Source organism: Agrilus planipennis, unplaced genomic scaffold (genome assembly GCF_000699045.2).
Source record: "Agrilus planipennis isolate EAB-ADULT unplaced genomic scaffold, Apla_2.0 scaffold157, whole genome shotgun sequence".
Taxonomy (NCBI): domain Eukaryota; kingdom Metazoa; phylum Arthropoda; class Insecta; order Coleoptera; family Buprestidae; genus Agrilus; species Agrilus planipennis.
The window spans coordinates 615235-628946 of NW_020438947.1; the positions used below are offsets into that span (position 1 = coordinate 615235).

The following is a 13712-nucleotide window of genomic DNA, read 5'->3' on the forward strand; positions in this document are numbered from 1 at the left end:
CAATCATCAGTTACCGTCTGGGTTCACTATGGCTACCAAGAATCACAATTTTTCTAACATGTCACCATACCCTCACACATCTAGAATGGGTGTGCATATTATTAATGCAAACATTATCAGGATCAGAAGCTTCGCACCTGTTATACTACTTGCTATCGCGTTACGCACATAAAATTCATAGTAATTCTTTAATGTCTTTAATTGATCGCGTCTTCGATGTATAGATTAAAAAGAGCGGTGACAGTGTGCATCCCTGTGTGACTCTCTCCTCATATTTACTTCTCTACGTTGCAGCCCCATCTCTATAACTGCCCGTTGCTCTTTATACAAACTGAGTACCACTCTTTGATCTTTGTAACTAATCCCTACATTTTTAAGTATATTTAACGTCTTGCGCGTTTAGGCTCGTTTTAATGCAGTTCCATTCTGTCTCTATGTCCCTGTCAATCGCTTCTCCCGTCGGCTTTAGTATTTCGTCTGTCCTTTTACCTAGCCTATCACGCGTTTCTCTGCATTTTAGCTTTTCTAAGTCAAGACGTCTCCTACCTTTCATCTTTTTCAGAATTTTTAATTTAAGATTGGTCTTCGTAACATAATTAATATTTATTAGTTAAATATTTAACATAGGAGCTATTTCGTGTGTATAAGCTACATTGGGGATTATTTGCTACGAAATCAGGAAAAAAAAATTAAAACGTCTATGCAATTTGGTAGCATGAGTAAGTCTGTTTCTCAATTTCTATTCTCCTCTCCCCTTTATATCAGCAATTTCCAAAACCAGCAAGTGACTTTAGGAGAAGGAAGAGAACGATATACCGACCTAGTGCTAAAGACGATAGTGCTTATTATCAGCCGATTTACCTGGATCGTACTAGTCGTTGCTTTATGTTTTTCCTGTTTGGTAGTGCCACATCACTTCCTGCAACTCCGCACTTATTTCAGTTATACCCTATATATGTTAAGCAGTTTTAATTTCTTTGCCAGAATCTATTATAAATTTTATAGTAACTGTTAATAATTAATTATCCTCAAGATTAGACTGCGAATTAGGACTACATGTATTAACCAAGAGGAAAATGCATTCCAAGCGTTTTGCTTATTATCAAACAGTTCATAAAAGCCTTCACATGGAACTAATTTGAACAATATTATACATGTCAAGTATGTTATTCATTTAACAATAGGTTAATATAAAACCAATAAAATGTAAGAGTGGGTACAACTAGTATAGCAGTATAGTTTAGCGGTTCCTACAAGTGGAATATACATGGGCGATTCCGTATAGCGGAAAGGGTTGTATCGGAAGAAGGAGGAGTCAAAGGGTAGAGTTGAGCTAGCTGTGAGAGCGTTAGGAAGCATATGTGTCGGAATATAGTTTCTCTGTAGTTAAATAGACTTTTATCAATAAATATTGTTAATACATCATAGTCAAGTTTAATTATGAAAGCCCAGAGCCATCCCTTACAAAAATTTTGGAAGAAGTTTAAGCACATATCTTAGATTATTATTAGGAGAATAATAGCAATATATTTTAACAATAATTTTGTAGTAAAATAAAGAAAGCGTTACCTGTAATTTGTTGAAAGCCACTCCAACAACTTTTTGAGTTATCCTGTCTATTGCAATTATTGAGCATCCTTCTTTAGCAACATCGACACATAAATTTTCTAATTCTTTCATTGCATTTAAATTTTGTGCTACTTGAGTGGCCCTACATACATTTTCTTGTGGAAAGAAGCCAACCCGCAGAACATGTAAACTCTCTTCCAGTTTTTCAGCAGTTAAAGAAACTACTTCGATCTCACCTGCGAAATTAAAGAAAACTTACGGTTAGTTAGTTAGGAAAATTAAAACTGTAGCTTAAATCGTATGAAACTGTGCTAGGTCTACACTATTATATGAATATCTTTTGAATATATTCGACCTGATAAAAATCCACATCAAAATAAAAATAAGCTTTAAGATTTTGACACACTTTTATCTAAATAGTAGCAATTGTTTCGTCACTTTTGGGTACATCAGATTTTGAATATCTACTACTCACTTAACAGAGTTTATGTACAATGTTACCAGGGGTAGTTCAGAACAAATTTAATGATGGAAAACTGTTACATTCTGTATGATCATGTAGCAAAATACCTAACTTTTTTATTTATTTATTTCCAAGGTAATGTAATTTGAGCAGGAAAAATCGCCAGTCCGCATCCAGCATCAGAGTTGGAAGGACCTCTGAAAAACTCGCCTCTCGTGCTAGCAAAATGGAAATAAATAAATACAACGGATAAGGTATATTGTTAAACGATCAAACAGAATGTAATTATTCCCCACTTTTAAATATGTAGTGAACTACCCCTAGTATAGTACAGTCGAAATAAGAAGGCAAAGTCCCCAATAAATAATGCACACATAGGCATATCGTTTTTCTCGTTCTTACAAACGGAAAATATCCTGTCCTTATTCTCTAGACACGCCTCTTCCAGAGCTGTGTCAAGGCCTGCACCTACGTTTCATAAGAATCAATCGAATAGAATGAGACGGTTGAAAACGTGCTTGTCTTGTTGTCTGTACCTACATTAAATGAGCAAATTTACAGGATCGGCTTGAGGTAGTAGTCGTGCTACAGTATGGTGAAAAAGTTGTTGTAAGATCTAAGATAATTCAATACAATAATATTTATATAATTCAGTTTTTGATAAAACTAAGAATGTTCTCTTTGAGACATCTATTAATTGCCTTGTTTTGAGTTCTGCTTGCAGATTTTACCTGCTGACTTACTGTTTTTTAGTTACGATACCGTAAACAGTATTGCTAATTTTACTTCTCAGACCATTTCGTTGGAAGTTAACAACAAAAATAACAATAAAAACAACAATGACACCAACAAAAACCACGATAACAATAGTTACAACGAAAAAATAACTGAAACGGTATATTTAGAGAGATGACTATTCGCACAAATACACCAACTAAATTAAGTCGACCCTGTAAATTTGTCCATTTTATGTAGGTACAAATGACAAGACAAGCATGTTGTCGATCGTCTCATTTTATTCGATTGATTCTTAAGAAACGTAGGTGCAGGTCTCGACGCAACTGTGAAGGAGGCGTGGTTAGAGAGTAAAGACAGGATATTTTCGTTTGTAAGAACGAGAAAAACGATATGCCTTTAGTGTGCATTATTTATTGGGGACTTTGCCTTCTTATTTCGACTGTACTATAGCATTGTATATGAACACATAGAATATTGTGTATTGTAAGCGGTAAGTACTCAAAGTCTGACGCAGCCAAGAGCGGCAAAACAATTGTTACTTTTTAATCAAACGTGTGTGAAAAATTTGAAGTTCCTTTATTTTAAAATTTGTTTGTTAGTTTACGTAAAAGAAAAACTGATATACCTTTTTATCGGCTCTGTTTGACTTCCAAAAATTGAATATAACACAACAAATTTTTTAGAACTTATTTTATTTATTTAACGGGTAATTATATTACAGTTAGTTATTTCACATTATAACACTAACGAGACACGTAGTCATGGAGCTTTTTCTTGTTTACATCACACGGTATTTACTTATAATGCTTTTGTTTCTCACTATACTTGTATTACTTCTGTGTTCGCTCGGAAGCTTATTACTGACCTGCTGTACATATGCTAATAAAATAACTAATAGCATTCATGCTATCGAAAGGCCTATTTATATTATCACATGCTTGTTAGCTTATTTTTCTGGAGTATTCTGGAACTTCCATTGTTAGATGACAAATATGTGTCACTCAATATGTGATTTAGTGTCCTCCAACATGGTTCCTACGATTCCACAGTTAAGCCCATCCAAATCACATCCTACGATTGGCATGGTCAGTTTCATGGCAAAGAATTCCATGGTTGCATTTGGCAGTCGATTCTTCTTTGATGACAAGATGGTATACAAATCGGTTCCCAAACGATAAATTTAGTATCATTTTTCTTTAGCTCTGGCAACCAGCCGACCTTCTTTTTAAAGACAACATTTATTCCGCGGCCCTCATTGAAGTCCGCGGCCACATAACCATCCATCTGGTATTCCTCTGGGATAGGAAATAAATCGTGAGATCCTTCAGATGTGACTCCAAATCTGACTATGGAAAAGAAGCTCGATGTAGCCGCGTATTCCTTATACTGGAGATCCGGAAAACGAGCATGTATATTTCTAATATTCGTGATTGTCGCCAGTGTAAGGAGTCTATCGATTGAAATCGGCGACCTCTGATATAATCTGCTAGATAGACCTGTAGCACGGGACATATTAAAAAACAAAGATTAGTTTACATATGGGATTAATAAAAAACCGTTGCTTATATATACGAAAAGGACGATAAGGCAATTTTAATAGTTTGCATATATATATAACAATTTACAATAATGTTTATACTTTGTTTAATAAATGGTGTATTATTTTTAATTAGTTACCGGCTGGGACGAAAGGACATTAAATCGTTAAAAAAATCGGTTACTACAAATCAGTTATCGTCTCGGAATTAGATTCTTATCCTTCGGCTCCTGTGGTCGACGTCAAAATCTTCCCAGATGAATCGTGCGTGAAATTACTTTCTGGTATACCATTAATCGTGCTGCCGATACGGGCTTTTTTTGGTAGTTACTTTTCAAAACAATGTTATATAAAAAAACTTGTAGGTTTTATGATACATACGTATGAATTACCGGACCATGATCATCTTCATAAATATTTTTTAATTAATAATGAAATTGATGAAAACAATTGATACTTTTTTAAGATACATTAGCATCTGGGAAACGGATTTTCTATAATCTAGTATAAGTAGAAAATTATAATGTAGCTCCCAGACGCCCATGTCGAGTATCAATCATCAGTTACCGTCTGGGTTCACTATGGCTACCAAGAATCACAATTTTTCTAACATGTCACCATACCCTCACACATCTAGAATGGGTGTGCATATTATTAATGCAAACATTATCAGGATCAGAAGCTTCGCACCTGTTATACTACTTGCTATCGCGTTACGCACATAAAATTCATAGTAATTCTTTAATGTCTTTAATTGATCGCGTCTTCGATGTATAGATTAAAAAGAGCGGTGACAGTGTGCATCCCTGTGTGACTCTCTCCTCATATTTACTTCTCTACGTTGCAGCCCCATCTCTATAACTGCCCGTTGCTCTTTATACAAACTGAGTACCACTCTTTGATCTTTGTAACTAATCCCTACATTTTTAAGTATATTTAACGTCTTGCGCGTTTAGGCTCGTTTTAATGCAGTTCCATTCTGTCTCTATGTCCCTGTCAATCGCTTCTCCCGTCGGCTTTAGTATTTCGTCTGTCCTTTTACCTAGCCTATCACGCGTTTCTCTGCATTTTAGCTTTTCTAAGTCAAGACGTCTCCTACCTTTCATCTTTTTCAGAATTTTTAATTTAAGATTGGTCTTCGTAACTACCAAGTTATGATCGTTATCCATATCTGCTCCTGAGTAACTCCTACACTTGATTTTTAAATCCTTGCTTAACAAGTATGTAAACTAACTTCCACTTATAGCGCCTCCTAACCTGGTGGTTGAATAAAGTATTCGCGACAGTTAAGTTATGTTTATCGCAAAATTTTGTCTGTCTGCCTCCCCTATATTTCTATTGCCTAATCCAAAAGAACCTGCTATTGCACCCATTTTACCTTCACCTATTACCGCGTTGAAGTCTTTATTAGGTTTTCCTGCCCTATCACTGAACTTAATACGTCTTCTATATTTGCATAAACCGCTTCTACGTCTTCATCACTGTAAGATGTAAGATGATGTAGGCATGTAGACCTGTACTAATACCGTTTTTACTGGCGTCTAGTTTAATTTAACCATAACTATATATCCTATCGCTTTTTGTAAATAATTTTCTACACTCTGCTCTACTTTCCTACGAATTGCAATTCCTACCCCCAAATTATCTTCCACCGATCCTGTATGTATTACTCTAACGCAAACTAGTAACGAATTCGATTTAAGAATGTAAATGTGTTTAATGGTCAGTATTATGAGAGGTTAAAGAAGGCCTTGTGAGCCATATTACATATTTGTGCATATCGTTAAACTTTAACCGTTAATCTTTCTTCGGAATTTGGTAACATCATCTTCTCCAGCCAAGTCATCTCCTGGTTTACAGCCGAATTGGAGGTCACAAGGTAGTCGTAACTCCCTTCCAAAAAGGACACTGGCAGGTGTTGGGCCAGTCGTTTCGTGGACAGATGAACGGTATGCCATTAAAAATAAAGGTAAATAGCGGTCTCAGCCCCTTTAGTGATCAGACACTATCTTGGAGAGATATTTAATCAATGTCCGGTTCCTTCGTTTAATGTTTTCTTCCAATTTATTTTCCAAACTTTTACCATTTTCTTCCAATTTATCTAAACCTTTCATCATTTGCGATAATTCGTCTTCGAAGAGGAACGTTTCAGGATCATGTCTATCCTTTTCCAACGCCTCCGCGACCCGCTATTGAAGTTCCGCTTTGTTACAGCTTGTCGCTTCATCCTGTTCTTCCAATTCGCTTCTTAACTCGGCAACTTTTAATTCGTGCAACTTCTTTGCCATTGTAATGTCTTTTTTCAACCCCACACCTGACACCACTTGTAATATTCGTCGGTTTAACAAAATTAATTTCTAAGACAAAAACTATTTATTTACACTAATTCTCAAAGAATTTAAAAACACTATTAAATTATTACCAAACTTAGGTTATGAATTATTCTATTTATTTACACTACTGTTGATATGTCACTATTACTGCGCNGCCTGTTGCTCTTTATACAAACTAAGTATCACTCTTCTATCTTTGTAAACAAAACAAAATATATTAGTAGTAAATAGAGACTCACCAATGCCTCTGTTATTTGGTAATTAAATACATAATCACTGATGTGTGTCTATTACATTAATTGTTTATGTTTAAGATGAATTATAACAAATTATTTTTAGCACTAGAAAAAACACAGTCGAAACGATCAACGAAAACATCCGAAGTGAGTGAGAATGCTGAGGTCATAGTGATAACGGAAGAAAGGGTCTAAAACCTCTTACACAAGGAATTAGGGATGCAAAACTTCTGCGCAGGATGGGTGCCGCATTTGTTGACAGCCGATCAAAAACAAGTGCCTAAACGACTTTCGCAGCAACGTTTGGACCGATTCAACACGGATTCAACCGATATTGTGCGGCGATTTGTCACAGACACGGGTGCTCAACTTCACCCCCGGAACGAAACATCAGTCGAAATAGTGGGTGGAAGCAGGTGGTTCGGCACCAAAGAAGCTGAAGACGATTGCATCTGCCGAAAAGGTCATGACAAGTGTGTTTTGGAATACGAAAGGGATTCTGTCAATTGATTACCCTGAAAAGAGCAGAACAACCACAAACGAATATTACTTCATCTTTTCTGACCAGCTAGATGCTGAAATTCGTGAGAAGAGCCCTGGCTTGACCGAAGAAGAAAATCATCTTTTACCAGGACAACGCACCTGCTCACAATAGTGCGTTGGCGTTAGGAAAACTGCGGGATTTGGAGTAGGATTTGCGTGACTATTCCCCCTATTCTTTTAATTTGGCACGCACAGACTTCCTTTTATCCCCATACATGAAGAAATTTGTTTCTGGGAAGCCCTTCGCATTTAATGAGGACGTTCAAAGGGCCGTAGATGGATATTTTCACTGCCTTCCAGACTCTCACTTTTAATTAGGAATACTGATGTTGGAAAAACGCTGGACCAAATGTGTTGAAGTTGAGGGAGATTATATAGAAATATAAAATCATTTTTTAACTGAAAATCGCAGCCATTCATTGTCAGGCCAAAGAATTTTTCATCTTGCCCTCGTAATAGTCACGGTTCCCGACCAAACAGTACTTCGTGGTTTTATTTATTTACTGTATCATTTCATTTGACTAAGGATGACGAGGTGCTGTTCGGGTTTTGCGAATTCACAATATTTTGCAGAAGTCCTGGAAAGTTTAGGCCCTTGACAGAATACAGCATCGGTGTACCTAATCGGCTCATTAGGTGATTGACGAGGTCTTCTGTAACGGTAATGGCTGTCTAGTTGGGAAGGGCATACGCTTCCACCTATTTCGTGAGGCAATCCATTGCCACTGAGATGTACTCATACTTCTATCACCGGTTTCCGGAAACGGTCCTGCAACATCTATGGCAATAGTTTTAAATAAGTTACGGACAATATTAAAGCATTGGGGGCACGCTGTAGCTTTTTCGGTGCCTTAATGGCTACACTAATCGTACATTTTCTACACTATTCTTCAACGTCGTTTTTGCCCAGAAAAATCGCTCGCATACCCTTCCAAGGGTCCCGTAAACCTCAAAATGTCCTCCCGAAGGACTGCAGAAGGTATTGCAGGATGTCCCTAACCAAACTTTACAATACGATCAGTTGATACCTTTCCCCGTACCATCCTGGTTTTCTACCACCCGATTCAGGAGACTATGTTGTTCAACAATAAAAATCCATGGACACCATAACGATTTCACTAGATTTAACAGCCACCTCTTGCTAGGCCAATCGGCATCCTTCAGTTTTCCATTCTCGGGGCATTATTAGGACCGACTCAGAGTTTTGTTCTGTCTTGTGTCGTAAAGCTGCCATTGCTCACCCGTGACAGTTATTCTTCTAACTTCCTCATGCTCCTCAACATCCCTGCAGCGCTTGCAATCTTCCTGGCATAGTCTTCTTGTTGCTGTTTCCAACTTGATCTTCTATATCAAAATGACATTCTTCAAATTTGTTAATTTTCTCGCCTTTTTCACTACAGAATTTACTTCCCGTTGTATATCTTCAACCTAACACTGACACCACCACTACTTATTTATATAACACTATACTTATTTTAAGTTAAATTTAGTGAAACGGAAGGAAAACCTAATAGCTGTAGAAGACAACGCAGTACAAGGTGAAGGTTAAGACGGTGCAACAGCAGGTTCTTTTGGATTAGGTAATTGAAATTCTAGAGTAAATAGACTGGTAGAATTTTGCGATAAACATAATTTAACAGTCGCGAATACTATATTACGAGGCGCTATACGTAGAAGACACCAGGTGGTTTAGGGAGGAATCGGTTAAATTGTTAGGTAAAAATTAAAAAATCAAGTAAATGACTGTAGGAGCTATCCAGGAACAGATATAGCGCTCATAACGTAGTAGTTATGAAGACAAATCTTAAGTGAAAATTCTAAATAGGAAGGAAGGTAGGAGACGTCTTGACATTAAAAAGCTAAAATGTAAAGAAACGCGTGATAGGTAAAGAACAGGCGAAGTACTAAAGAAGGCGGGAGAAACGATCGACAGTGACATAGAGACAGCATGAAAATACATTAAACCATGTCTAAAGTCAACAGCCACACATATATTAGGTCTTAAACAAAACGAAAGTAGGAAACCCTAGATAACAAATGAGATTGTAGGGTTAATAGAAGAAAGACGAAAATACATAAACAGGGCAAACGAAGAAAGGCAAAAAAATATAAGGCGATGAAGTAGGAAATAATTAGGAATTGTAAGGCAGCCAAGGGACAGTGGATTGCTATGAGATGCAAAGAAGTAGAAGAAAAGTTTGAAGTAGGTAAAGCGGATGAGGCTTATAATATAATTAAAAGGAATTTTTGATAAGTAGGGTACTGTCGTAATAATGTAAGAAATGAGGTAGGGTTCATTATGAGAAAATTAGGAAAATGCAGACAGATGAAAAGAATACTTACAGAACCTACACGCAGGCAATGAGTTAGAAAAAATATTACAGGAGGAAGATGTGCTAGGTTATCCCTTAATGAGAGAAGAGTTCGTAGCATCGGGACATGTTAAAGAATAATAAGGCGCCAGGTATGCATGGTATACAGGCGGAAATTCTAAAACATGCAGGACAAGAAGTTAGAGATCGTATGTTTAAGTTAATTAGTCACATTTACGAGGGGGAATATTCCGGATAAATGGAACGTGGTAGTAATCATACCTAAAAAGCGAGGAGCGGATAGGTGCGAGATATTTATAAAAATTGGCTTAACTTCCCATGCGTCAAAAATCTTAACTATAATTGCACAGGGAAGGACGGAAAAAAGGGCGGAAGAACTATTAGGGGAAGATCAATTTGGGCATAGAAGAAATAGACAATCAGGGGAGGCCATTCTAGTTTTATGGATAACAATAGAGAAAACCATAGAAGGAAAGAAAGCGTACATAGGATTCGTAAATTTAGAAATATTACTATGCCTACATTAGCAGATGATATAGCAGTGTTAGCATCAAGTAAGGAGGAGTTAGAGATAGCGTTAAATAAATGAAAGCGGTATCAACAAAATGGGATTGAATGAAAATATATAGAAATAAGATAAAAATAGTGGTATGCAAGCGAAGAAAAGGTAGGGAAAGAGCGAATATAATGATAGAAGACGAAGGATTAGAAGAAGTGCCTGATTTTAGATATCTAAGAAGTAAGATAAGTCAGGACAGAAAGAGTAGTAGCGATATAAAGCAGAGGATAGCGCAGGGTTCAATCGCCTTCAATAAAAGGAAGTCACAATGCTCGCAAACGGTTAATTGAGACATTCGTATAAGATTGTTAAAGGTGTATGTTTGGAGCGGGGTGTTGTACGGGTGCGAAACATGGAGAGTGGGTGCGGCAGAAAAGAAAAGGTAAGAAGCTCCAAAACATGGAGTTACAGGCGAATGATGAGGATATCGTGGATAGAGAAGCTTAGAAAAGAGGTATTAGAAACAACATGTGAACAGAGGACTCCATAAAAGTCAATAACAAATAGGTAGTAGGACATCTTCTCAGGCAGGATGGTCTAGTCGGTGACATATTAAAGGCAGAAACAGAAGTTAAGGAACGTAGATGTAGACCTAGATCAGATTACTATTGGCAAATAGTTAAGGAGGTGAGATATTCTAGTTTTAGGGAATTGCGAAGATTAGCTCAGGATAGGAAAGAGTGGAGGTGCGTGTCCACCCAGTCTCAGGATTGACGACCTTATGATTATGTTGTTTATTTCAGTCAGTATTAGCTTGTAGTATATTACGATCAGCTGTACATATACCTACTAATTTGAGCTGTTATACAGCGGCCTATTTAAATTGCTATCGAATTACCGAGAACAATCTTCAATATGAATTATAATTCGTATTGAAGATTGTTCTCGGTAATTCGATAGCAATTTAAATAGGCCGNTATTAGTTAAATATTTAACATAGGAGCTATTTCGTGTGTATAAGCTACATTGGGGATTATTTGCTACGAAATCAGGAAAAAAAAATTAAAACGTCTATGCAATTTGGTAGCATGAGTAAGTCTGTTTCTCAATTTCTATTCTCCTCTCCCCTTTATATCAGCAATTTCCAAAACCAGCAAGTGACTTTAGGAGAAGGAAGAGAACGATATACCGACCTAGTGCTAAAGACGATAGTGCTTATTATCAGCCGATTTACCTGGATCGTACTAGTCGTTGCTTTATGTTTTTCCTGTTTGGTAGTGCCACATCACTTCCTGCAACTCCGCACTTATTTCAGTTATACCCTATATATGTTAAGCAGTTTTAATTTCTTTGCCAGAATCTATTATAAATTTTATAGTAACTGTTAATAATTAATTATCCTCAAGATTAGACTGCGAATTAGGACTACATGTATTAACCAAGAGGAAAATGCATTCCAAGCGTTTTGCTTATTATCAAACAGTTCATAAAAGCCTTCACATGGAACTAATTTGAACAATATTATACATGTCAAGTATGTTATTCATTTAACAATAGGTTAATATAAAACCAATAAAATGTAAGAGTGGGTACAACTAGTATAGCAGTATAGTTTAGCGGTTCCTACAAGTGGAATATACATGGGCGATTCCGTATAGCGGAAAGGGTTGTATCGGAAGAAGGAGGAGTCAAAGGGTAGAGTTGAGCTAGCTGTGAGAGCGTTAGGAAGCATATGTGTCGGAATATAGTTTCTCTGTAGTTAAATAGACTTTTATCAATAAATATTGTTAATACATCATAGTCAAGTTTAATTATGAAAGCCCAGAGCCATCCCTTACAAAAATTTTGGAAGAAGTTTAAGCACATATCTTAGATTATTATTAGGAGAATAATAGCAATATATTTTAACAATAATTTTGTAGTAAAATAAAGAAAGCGTTACCTGTAATTTGTTGAAAGCCACTCCAACAACTTTTTGAGTTATCCTGTCTATTGCAATTATTGAGCATCCTTCTTTAGCAACATCGACACATAAATTTTCTAATTCTTTCATTGCATTTAAATTTTGTGCTACTTGAGTGGCCCTACATACATTTTCTTGTGGAAAGAAGCCAACCCGCAGAACATGTAAACTCTCTTCCAGTTTTTCAGCAGTTAAAGAAACTACTTCGATCTCACCTGCGAAATTAAAGAAAACTTACGGTTAGTTAGTTAGGAAAATTAAAACTGTAGCTTAAATCGTATGAAACTGTGCTAGGTCTACACTATTATATGAATATCTTTTGAATATATTCGACCTGATAAAAATCCACATCAAAATAAAAATAAGCTTTAAGATTTTGACACACTTTTATCTAAATAGTAGCAATTGTTTCGTCACTTTTGGGTACATCAGATTTTGAATATCTACTACTCACTTAACAGAGTTTATGTACAATGTTACCAGGGGTAGTTCAGAACAAATTTAATGATGGAAAACTGTTACATTCTGTATGATCATGTAGCAAAATACCTAACTTTTTTATTTATTTATTTCCAAGGTAATGTAATTTGAGCAGGAAAAATCGCCAGTCCGCATCCAGCATCAGAGTTGGAAGGACCTCTGAAAAACTCGCCTCTCGTGCTAGCAAAATGGAAATAAATAAATACAACGGATAAGGTATATTGTTAAACGATCAAACAGAATGTAATTATTCCCCACTTTTAAATATGTAGTGAACTACCCCTAGTATAGTACAGTCGAAATAAGAAGGCAAAGTCCCCAATAAATAATGCACACATAGGCATATCGTTTTTCTCGTTCTTACAAACGGAAAATATCCTGTCCTTATTCTCTAGACACGCCTCTTCCAGAGCTGTGTCAAGGCCTGCACCTACGTTTCATAAGAATCAATCGAATAGAATGAGACGGTTGAAAACGTGCTTGTCTTGTTGTCTGTACCTACATTAAATGAGCAAATTTACAGGATCGGCTTGAGGTAGTAGTCGTGCTACAGTATGGTGAAAAAGTTGTTGTAAGATCTAAGATAATTCAATACAATAATATTTATATAATTCAGTTTTTGATAAAACTAAGAATGTTCTCTTTGAGACATCTATTAATTGCCTTGTTTTGAGTTCTGCTTGCAGATTTTACCTGCTGACTTACTGTTTTTTAGTTACGATACCGTAAACAGTATTGCTAATTTTACTTCTCAGACCATTTCGTTGGAAGTTAACAACAAAAATAACAATAAAAACAACAATGACACCAACAAAAACCACGATAACAATAGTTACAACGAAAAAATAACTGAAACGGTATATTTAGAGAGATGACTATTCGCACAAATACACCAACTAAATTAAGTCGACCCTGTAAATTTGTCCATTTTATGTAGGTACAAATGACAAGACAAGCATGTTGTCGATCGTCTCATTTTATTCGATTGATTCTTATGAAACGTAACAAGGTCCATTTA

At 36.2% G+C, this 13712-nt stretch overlaps 2 protein-coding genes across 2 annotated transcripts in view; both read right to left on the reverse strand.

Moving 5' to 3' along the window:
* Window positions 1-6595, reverse strand: part of LOC108739375 — a 13198-nt gene extending 6603 nt beyond the window's left edge. Inside the window, exons 1-2 of the mRNA XM_025974748.1 lie at window positions 6520-6595; window positions 1570-1805 (exon numbers count right to left, since the gene is read on the reverse strand). Of these exons, the coding sequence (XP_025830533.1) occupies window positions 1570-1805; window positions 6520-6595 (312 nt within the window). The remainder of the gene's footprint in view (window positions 1-1569; window positions 1806-6519) is intronic.
* Window positions 6596-8604: 2009 nt separating this feature from the next.
* Window positions 8605-13712, reverse strand: part of LOC112903892 — an 18696-nt gene continuing 13588 nt past the window's right edge. The window contains exons 2-3 of the mRNA XM_025974750.1: window positions 12194-12429; window positions 8605-8763 (exon numbers count right to left, since the gene is read on the reverse strand). Coding sequence (XP_025830535.1) covers window positions 8605-8763; window positions 12194-12429 — 395 coding nt within the window. The remainder of the gene's footprint in view (window positions 8764-12193; window positions 12430-13712) is intronic.